Source organism: Nicotiana tabacum, chromosome 6, assembly GCF_000715075.1.
Source record: "Nicotiana tabacum cultivar K326 chromosome 6, ASM71507v2, whole genome shotgun sequence".
Classification (NCBI taxonomy): Eukaryota; Viridiplantae; Streptophyta; class Magnoliopsida; order Solanales; family Solanaceae; genus Nicotiana; species Nicotiana tabacum.
Window position 1 is genome coordinate 102192546 of NC_134085.1, and position 10490 is coordinate 102203035.

The 10490-nt window shown below is 36.4% G+C and overlaps 1 protein-coding gene across 1 annotated transcript; it reads left to right on the forward strand.

The window, feature by feature from the left end:
- Positions 1–1419: 1419 nt before the first annotated feature.
- On the forward strand, positions 1420–8447 carry LOC107822964 (uncharacterized). Its single transcript, XM_016649549.2, has 6 exons — positions 1420–1574; positions 1676–1736; positions 2210–2317; positions 2414–2512; positions 3384–3509; positions 8180–8447. The coding sequence occupies exons 1-6, from the start codon at positions 1545–1547 to the stop codon at positions 8323–8325; spliced, it is 570 nt and encodes a 189-aa protein (XP_016505035.1). The 5' UTR covers positions 1420–1544; the 3' UTR covers positions 8326–8447.
- Positions 8448–10490: the final 2043 nt, after the last annotated feature.

Below are 10490 nucleotides of genomic sequence, written 5' to 3' on the forward strand. Positions count from 1 at the left end.
AGGCAAATTAATTTTTCCTTTGAAAGAGAAATAAGAAGAAACCAAAACAGATAAATGAAAGAATAGACGAGATGGCAAGAAAACCAAAAGAAAAAAGAGATGTGTTAAACAAGTATAGCCGTTAATAAATAATAAAAGAATGAAATTATATTTGTAAAAAGTATTTTGAATGCTGATATTTATTTTTTGCTTCATATTTTGAATTCAAATAACCACTTCACATTTAAAACAAGAAAAACATTTAAAAAATACAATGTCGCTCATTATACTATCTTAATTTTTTCCATCACACATTATTGTCTTAATTTCTTTCAGTATTACGAGTATTTCATTTTCGATGTTTGGTTATAAGTAGGAGTTGGGTTAAACATTACAGTTATTTTAAAATTTTAATGAACTAAACATTTATTAAAAACAACTTTGAATTTAACTACAAAATTATTACTTTTATTGTTAGTGGAATTTTGACCATCTTAATTACTATTAAAAAACTATTTCTTTATATGAGGAGACTATTTTTTTATATACTCCAGTCGAAAAACATGAATAAACTCATAGTAATAACAAATAATATAGCACTGAGTTTGCATTAAAATAGGAGATCTTGAACTTTGAGTTATTCCAATTAAATTTAAACATATTAAGCCTTCATCGGAATATGTAAAATTAGGATAGATTTCAAGTTTATTACTTATTTTAGAATACATCAAAGTAAAAAAATTTAACAGTTAACAATTCTTAATTTTTTAAATAAAAGAAGTAGCATTATGTTTGAGTAGAAATAAAAAAAAAATGAACTTTGAGGTCACCTTTTTTAGTGATTGCCATTGGCTCACTTCAAATTATTGCTATAGTGAAAACAATAATTTATGATAAAATTTGGAGTCCAAAAATTTCTTGTAGCCGGATTTAAATACATTATTCAACTGCAGTAAAGAATGAGTTATGGTTAGATACACAATTCATATTAAATAAAATATTGTTTAAATGAGTAAAAGTATTTTCTAATTATATTTTTTTTTTCTAATTTTGTTGGTCTTTGTTACTTGCAAAACTATAGGATATGAGAAATTATGATTCTTTCTTAATTTAATATAAGTATTTAATTCTAAGTCTTTATATTTAGTTAGTTTTGGTGGAATATTGGTTCAACGTTAGTTAATCTTTAGACTATAAATTGTTACAAATAATTTTCTTACTTCCCTTTAGTTACAAATTTTATCATCTTTTAGAAGTTATAAAAGAAAATGCAACCTATTTCGTGCTCTAACTGACCAAAAGTTTCAATTCCAATTTATTTTAATCACATTTTCAATTTATAACTCAAACACAATTTTTAATATTAATATTTAGGCAATTTTTAAAAATAATTTACTCACTTGAGCTAAAGGATACGCGCCCTAAGACTATACTATATCAATATTGGAGTTATCACTTTCATAAGTTAGTCAGAGTCCCCCACCACTCTATAATATATTTCGTCCGAGGGAATTTCGCTATACAGCCAAAACCCAGGAGGGATTCACCATTCTTCACCTAGCAGCATGCGCACAATAGCAGCGCGACTCACCCCTGTAAGTTCTTAACTTGGAATTTTATCAATTTACATTTTTTTAATCTTGCAATGTTCATTGTTTTCCTTTGTTGATGGAATTTTGTAATGATGTTAATGCAGTATCTATGGAGGAGAAAGCCTATAAATTTACAGCCCCGGAATTTTTCTACTTCCGGCTTTGGTAACATTTATTTTTAACTTTCGAATGGATTTTAGGGCTATGCCACAAATTTTCTATATTGCCACTTCTTTAATGAGTTATTTTTTCAAGAGATTTTGTAGGTTTTTATTCACCAAGTATAGAAATAAGCTGTGCAGTTAAGTAAAGCTACTAAGAAAAACTGATTTATTCTGAAAATTGGGGATCTTGTTACTTCCCCGGTGTTTTCCTAGCTGTTCTTAGTTTACTTTTTGGATTTCAATTTGTCAAAGAACAAAGAAGATAAATGACTATTCTTTTTGCGGATCTCAGAATTGCCTCAGGCTAATATGAAACATAATGAGAAGCCCGAAACCTTTCTATAGGTACATTGGATCAAACATGAAACAATGTTCTTTTCTAGCTTTTCGTTATGCAAAGTCTGGTTATGGTTACAGTTCGTGTGTTCGTACCACTGGAATGCTTTAAGATCTATAGTTTGATTGATTTTGTAGATGAACGGTCAATAGAACAAGAAGCTGAAAAGAAAGTAGGGTGGCTCTTAAAGTTAATTTTTGCTGGGACTGCTACAGTTATTGGGTATCAGATTTTCCCATACATGGGTAAGGTCTCATTTCTATGGTTGAATGAATCAATTGCACCATGATCTCTTGCCTTGTCTGATTTGTCTTTGGCATATTAATGTCTGATTTTCATAGGAGACAATTTGATGCAGCAGTCTGTCTCACTTTTACAAGTCAAGGATCCCTTATTTAAAAGAATGGGTGCATCCAGATTAGCTCGTTTTGCTGTAGATGGTAAGCTTGTGTCACAGTATTTTGGCAATTGAGCAGTTATTCATTCCCAATTCTTTAATTGGTTGAAGTATATGCTGGCAATTTGGTGCACATTATAAGGAATTTGATGTTCTTAGTAATTGGTGCATATATGTCTTTGATTTAAGAATGGTAAGGACTAAGGAGCAATAACTTTAAGCTTTAAGGTTGATGAAAAGTAGTAAAGATAATCTATAATTGGTATGTGAAAGCCAAAATAGCTATTATGTGAGGTAGGAAGGTTGCACCCTTTTTGTGTTGTTAGAGGCTCATTTAAATTTAACTGATGTTGATGGTGTTAACCTCCACAGCATCCTCTTATATGAAAATAATCAACATGCTGGACAACAATTCTGTGGAGTCGAGTCCCTTGCATCTGGATGCTTTCCCCAATCTTTGTGATTTATTTACTGCATCACCTTCCTGTGAAACTTAAAGCTAATGCAACTCCCTACTGATTAATTGTACAAAATTAGGAAATTCCTTTCATTGTCCCAAAATAAGATTGACACTACTCTAGTACCTTAGATGTAGTACCCTAGTCAACCGGTGTAAGGTATTTGATTACTGTTCCTTTTCCTGGTACTATGACGAAGGCAGCTGTGTTTCTTAAACAGCATTTGCTTGTCTTTAAAGATCTAATACATTATACAACTTAAGAGGATCTACGTGCTGCTTTATTTCTATATGATATCTTGTAACCGACTAGCGATGTAGGTTACAGTTTATGCTTAAAGTGCAATATTTGAAGTTTGTAGTCAAAGCATATTCAACAGCTGTTTTGGACTTAACTTGAGATTTTATAAGATGCTTATAACTGAATCTTCTATCCCTGTGCTTTGTTGCTTCCTAGATGAAAGAAGGATGAAGATAGTCGAAATTGGTGGGACTCAACATCTTCTGAACATGTTAGAGGCTGCTAGAGATGATCGCACGAGGAAGGAAGCCTTGAAGGCTCTTTTTGCGATATCTAAATCAGGTCAGGCTCCAAATTTATCTGCAATTTGCATCATGCTGTCTGTACTCATGGATGCTCGAGCTAGTTTTTTGTTGAATTTGGGAATAAACTGGTATTTGTTGGAATGCTCAAGCTGCTATTTTGAAAATTTTAAGTATAAGCCAGGACTTAATATTATCCAAACTTTCCCTTTACAGTAATAATACACACAAGTCAATTGAATGAGCTTTGAACCGTTACAAAACTATTACCATTGTTATTTACACCACTTAAGTATCTGTTAACTTGGTTCCCCGAAGTGGATATCTTTCGGGAAAGCAATATCACCATTTTGGGAAAGCGATATCTTTAGCTACCCAGATGAGAGCATTTGCCTCTTTTCCCAGGGCACTTATCTGCAAACCCAACCAATAGCCAACAAATAATGTGGCAAATACATTCTTTATCCTCTGAACATAAACTTAGTTCTCCTTCTTTATTAAGTGAAGTGACTAATTATGCTTACATTCACTGGTCCCAGGTCATAATATGGGGAAAGTGTCTGAATGATCTAAAAGATCACTATTTTGTTTTATGAGTAAAAATATCACTATTGATGCAAACTTTGTTTTTTTTTGTTTGTATTAAGTGAAGATTTTATTGATGTATAGGTAAAATGCTTCGGTATACAAAAGATAGACAAAAGTAGAGAACTGTACACAAAAATATGATCCTCTACAGAAAGCACCGAATAATCTGTACTATCTTGAACTTCATGCGTGCTCCAAAAATTAACAAAGAACAATATGCTTGCACTCATCTCATCTATAGAAAATTGTTTTGCACTGCTTAAAAAACTCTCCTATTTCTTTCCCTTCAAAGGACCATCATTGTCGCTAGAGGAGCCACATCTCATGCTCTACTTCTTTTCTTCTTCTAAATATCATGTCCTTCACCGTGGCTGGCATTGCCTACTCTGTGCTAAATACATCAATCGTCGTCCACCATAGCTGACTTACAGCCTAGCAGTGTAGCAGCAAGTGGTCTACATTCTATCCCAATCTCTCGCACATTAAACACCAGTAGATATAAGTTGTCCTCTTCTTCCTCAGATTATCTGATACGGAATCCCTCTTTGCTACCAGCCAAATGAAAAGCATATCTTCTTTGGTGCCAAGGGATCCAAATTGATAAGCATGAATACTCGGCTCCTCTCTGCAGAACAAGCTCCTTTTTGAAAGCGCCTTTCCTCTTTCTGGACCACAACCAGAACTTCTTGTTCTGTTTGAGTAATGTTTCTGGAGAGTAGAGCCATGAAAATTCGGAGCTTGCTCATCTCATATCTTGTAGATTTCTTCTGAACCTTATTTCTCATATCATTCGACTACCTTTTAGTCGTAAGAGTTATGCTACTTTTTCCATTTCCGAGCGGCAGATCTTGAACATGGTGGAAAACATACTCCGATACTCATCTACATTCCGTTTATGCTCCAGAAAACTTATTCTGCTCTCTTGTCCCACCTTAATCTAATGTACATTGAATCCTCCCACACCTCCATTATGTTCCTTTCTTCCCTTATAATCCGCATCCATATGGTACTGCGATGTTGTGTCCTCCACCCTCCTTGCATTCCGTACTTGTCAACTATGATTGCCCTCCAAAGTGTCCTTCAAAGGTCCAAAGTGCTTGTTCCTCATTGCCAAACCTCCATAACCATTTCACCGCCAATGTTCTACTCCCTCCATTTAAAAAAGAATGAACCTATTTCCTTTTCAGTCAGTTTAAGAAAGAATTACCCCTTTCTAAGTTTGGAAACAATGGAACTTTAAACTTCTCATTGTACCCTAAATAAAATGATTTATAGCCACTTAAATATCTATGAATTGTTTTGGATCATAATTTCCAAAATTCTTCTAGTCTTTCTTAAACACCGTACCCAATCAAATATGTTCATTCTTTTTGAAACGAGGGGAGTATGTAGCACCTTCAAATCCTTCGCCCCATCCCATAGCGAGTGACTGATTGGAGATGTGACCACCTTCCCACTGACTAGATGTAACATTTTTTTGAAATGTAACTAGATGGAACTTTTTGTCCTGTTAGTATTCCACATGAAACTCCTTTGCATCCTCTTTATTTTCTCCATGACTGCTGCAGGAGTATGCATGAGAGACATAGAGTATGTTGGGATGCTTGATAAGATGCTCTTAGTCAGTACCTTTTCCTTCTCGTTTGGCAAGTAGCTTGTTTGCCACCCATTAGTCTTTTTTCCACCCTCTCATGTACTGGATTCCATATTGCCGGGGCCTTTTTTGATGCTCCAAGCGGTAGGACAAGATAGGTTGTTAGTAATGCTCCAATGTTGCCTATTCTTAACGCAGGGATGATCTTGCGATGTCCTGTTGATCTTAAAGTTTGATACTGTTAAAAAGCTTAGCAAAACTTGTCTCTTTGTACCTATGTTTCTTTGTACTTTCTGCCCTCTTCTTTGGTTGGGAATCCCCTTAAGTATCATCCTTCTACAGTTGTGTCCATCATCTTACTCAATGCCTTCATGACTAATATAAACAACGTAGAGGAAAGCAGGTTCCCCATCGTAGGCTGCTGGAGCTTGGAAGAAACCATTTGTTGCTGTTAACCAGCACGGGAAATCTAATTTATCCACCTTCTCTAGTAGTCTAGTTTCCCCAAATCTATTATTTGTATCACATGGTCCAAGAAGTCTCAATTCATGTGACTTTGCCAGATCTAGCATAAGATGCCTTGTGGCTCTTTTTCCTACTGGAGTCTACCGATTCATTTTCCATGAGCACAACATCCAAAATTTATTTGTCTCATGTAGTACCTTCTTTAGTTAATTGACAAGCACCTTTTTCACTATCTTATGGAACTTCGTACTAGACTAACAACATTATACTCCCTGATAATTTGTGTTTCCTCATTCATCGGTATGATGGCTAAGAAAGAGGCATTGAGGCTCCTTTCGAACTTTTCGGATGCTCCTGGAATTGCTTTGGTCATCTCCATCGCCTCTCCTTTACTGTGTTCCAGCATTGTTGAACGAAAGCTGTGGTTAGTCTATCCATTAGCGACCCTTATGACTCCCCAAAGCCAAGGATTTTTCCCCTGCCCACTCTGCTTCTTCCTCTTACTCTATGAATTTCTACCGCATAAGTACCCTATCCTTATCCCTGATGCTCCCTTTACCCTTACTTTTAACATACCCTTACTTTTGGCACAGTATTGGTCCCCATCCCCCTTTTGTTCGCCAGCACTAAGTCCTAATAGCCCAGCCACCTGCTTCCCCTGCTTCAAATCCCCTCCTTCACCAACACCCATTGTCCCTGCTCACTCCCTTTCTTCCTCCTTGCTTTCAATGTTTGAGCAGGTTGAGCAAAGGAGACCTTGCCGGACGCAGCCTTCTGACCATCCTTCCAAACTGGAGTCATGAGGATTCCCCCTTGATTCTGCAAACGGGATCTCCTCCCTTTGTCCGTGTCCTGCTGGTCATGTTTTGCTGCTGAATCACTGCTCTGTGGATGCACCTTATGTGGACGTATGGAAACATGGAGCATTGTTAGGATATCAGGGAAACCAACAACTACAAAAAGTTCTCCACGTTTCTGAGAATTTGACCACCTTTTAGCTGCATTTTACTTCTATCATTAATTTCTGAAACACAATCTCAGTATCCTTGCTGCTGCTGTTCAACTTCTTGTGCGTTCCTTGAAGGCAAATGCAATATGCTGTGCATGGATGATCTCATGGAGCCATATTTCATTACTATATGTTGACTTTTTATATGCGGAAAATCCTAGTCTCCTCTATGTGAAGCAGAGAGTTTAATATATACCAAGAAGCTGCATTGAGAAGTGTTGATTGATTGTCCCATCTTGGTAGTTACTCAGAGAAGTAAATGATTTTTACCAGCTGATCACTCCATTTTCCTGTCTTTTGGATAAGACTGTATATAACACGAGTGAAGGATACACGTGGACGACTTCCTGTTTATGTCAAATCACCAGTTGGGTGCTATCTTCCTGAATCTAGCCACAGAACTTCTATAGACAAAATTCATCGAGCTGTCAGAGAATAGCACCCTAATTCTTCACGCTCTAAAGAAATGTTAATGAGAGGAGTCTGCTTATTGGTTGAACCTCTTGGCAGTTCTTCTACCTATTGGCTAGACCAAAGAATTCTGTGATTGAGTAATTGCTGGACACTTCCAAAATGATACACTTCCAAAATGATATACTTCCATGCTATAGACTAAATAAATGCGGAACAAAAGTTGACTCTAAATGTGCTGGCTTGGAAGCTCTAATTATAACCACCAAACCTTTAAAACACGGTCACTTTAATTGCATGGTTTGCAGTAGAAGCCCGGTTAGCGCCAGTACTTACGAAATCAACCCCAGGCTAAAGGAATTCTCAGCTTTAAAAGGAAACTCTGTGGTGCTTGTGATCTTTTAGACGTGTTTATGGCAAAAAAACGCCGTACAATTTGGGCCAGTTTTTCTTTATATATAACTTTGAATGTGAGGAGACGTCTTATTTTATTTATGTGGCCCTTGCTAGCTTATGCTATTTTGCCTGATGAAGCTAGTCGGATATTAAGACCAATTTAGACCAATTGCTGAGGCACTTCTGATCTATGCTTGTATGTCTGTTAGAATGGATGTATTATGTAGTGCTCATTCTTATACTGCAGATGAGGCTGCTATGGTCTTACATCAAGCTGGAGCGGCATCAATCATCAGGTCGACCCCCGAGTCTCCTGAGGATGCTGAAGTCGGGACATACAAGTCAAATTTGTTGAGTAGATTTCAAGATTTATCACATGATATAAGGTCTTGAGATTCCTATCATTCTCTTAAAACTTGGCAATAACGTTTTACATAGATGTTTTATTAGATCGCTTACCTATAAGAATTTTTTTTCCTGAACAAAATTAAGAGAATCCTTTCATGGTTGTTACATGTAATTCGTGTTACATGTCCTCTTCTAGAGATCCGTGGTTATGCCTCCACACCTTCTGAAGTAAAAGGTCCCTTGTTTAATGGGATCTTAAGCATTGCTAGTGGCGGAATTCTGCTATGATGGTGTAAACTCTTCAAGGGGCATTAGGATAGAAAAATAATCCGGATATCATGCAAAGTTGCCATAGCACACAAGATCCTGTTTTGCCAGTGAATGTTCATGGTTCTATGACATGCGAATAACGGACAAGCACTGAAGTTATGTCCATTTGGACCTTTTAGTTCCTAAATAGATTGATGAATTTCGAATTGTATTCAAGAGCTAATCCAGCCCCTAATTGACCTGAATTAAGCTCAGCCATCCTCACAATCAAAGTTAGAAGATGCACTTGGCAAGACTACACGGTTTGCCTTTCTCTTCAATGTCATTGTGCACATGATAACTTTAGCAAAATTTGTGTGATCTTGATCTTAGCGAGATTTAAATGGCCGGAATTCTGTACCACTGAGCATGAAACAAATGGGGGCCATTAGATTTGATTTCAGATGTCTGGACAAGTATCAATAGGACATATATGCTTTGGATTCTTTGTTCGACGGTCCAGCAATGCAAATGAGTATTTGTCTATAACCATGTTATCTGGTGCTCGATCAATTTGTTCCTTCAGTAAATTTGGCTACATGTCGTAGGGAGTGGGGAACATACATATTCCTAGTGTCTTGTGAAATAATGATTCATATTCATTTCAAGAACCGGGACCTTATGACCCAAATATTCCCGGAAAGGGTGATCAATCTTGTGTATGAAACAAAATTTTAAAAAGTTACACGCATTTGTACATGGGAGGAAGCAATGGTCCTCACACTACAGCCTGTGTCATCCAAGATTGGGTAGGAAACTCCAATGGTTCCTGCGATGCCAATAGTTAATTTGTTATACGATCTCAAAATAGTATTCTGTTAGAAGAGTACAAAAAACCTATAGCTGTATAGAGTTTGTGGCTTATATGGGATGCAAAGATTAAAATTAAGAGATTTTGCGGGGAGAATATACCTGCACGTCCACCTATTAAAAGGCTATAAGCAACAGGGACATTATTCAAGTATGTATTATACCAGAAGGCAGAGACTAGAGGAAGCATTTTCTGGAAGGAAAAAAAAAATTGCATTCAACTAATTTTCAATGTTGAGGAAAGGTTGTTATTAACTTAGCTCACTAGTTCAAAGAGACTCTTTTGTCATGTGGTGTATATAGAAATAGGCCCCCCACCATTCCCGTACATTCTCTCTTTATCACTCAACTTTTGCAATTTAAATACAGATTTGCTTTGTTTTAGTCACATTTGCATGTGAATGTACTTTCCCGAAGTGATACTCTCCACAACTCACGTGAGGGCTTTGCCTGAGAATCCTACAATTTGTATTCTCAGGGATAACTTTAAGTTTGGCTTCCCTAATTTGTAGTAAATTACGTTTTGTTTCGTCACATTATATTATATGTTCTCTTTTTTCGTTTTTCAAGCTTTTTTTATTTGAAATTTTAAATAAAAGATCAGTTCTTGGTGTTGTTTCATGTCCATTAGACTGATAGGATTCGATAACTATTTTTCCATTTCATACGTCTGTTTAGGAGGCATCAATTCAAACTCGGCATCCTCTAATTCTTGGTCGTTTCTTGTCCTAAACGTAAGCTGACTATTTGCTACATGCTGTGGCAATTCCTGTGTCAATACGGAAACGGCACCAAGAGTTGCATCTTTGAGTTTGAGATAAATCAACAAGCAGTCCATAAGACACAGGATGACACACGATTTTTAACATATTGGTTAGTGCGGAGAGGAGTAGATATAGCGATATACGTCTCCTTCATATACATTTCAGCCTTTTAGTGATTAAACAAAATTCTTCCGAGATTTCAAATACAAATAAATCTTTTCTCCTTACATTACACTTTTTGCAGTGACATATACACATGAGTTTGCACAAGCAATGCTAGCCTTTTGTCACAATTCATTTCGTAAATAGGTATGGGTTTGAGACGTT

Bases quoted from the DNA above. Each gene is read 5' to 3' on its own strand.
- LOC107822964 (XM_016649549.2), top strand. From the start codon at position 1,545: ATGCGCACAATAGCAGCGCGACTCACCCCT. The intron at 2,318-2,413 runs GTAAGGTCTCAT...TGATTTTCATAG, and splicing joins TCAGATTTTCCCATACATGG to GAGACAATTTGATGCAGCAG. The intron at 3,510-8,179 runs GTCAGGCTCCAA...CTTATACTGCAG, and splicing joins TTTTGCGATATCTAAATCAG to ATGAGGCTGCTATGGTCTTA.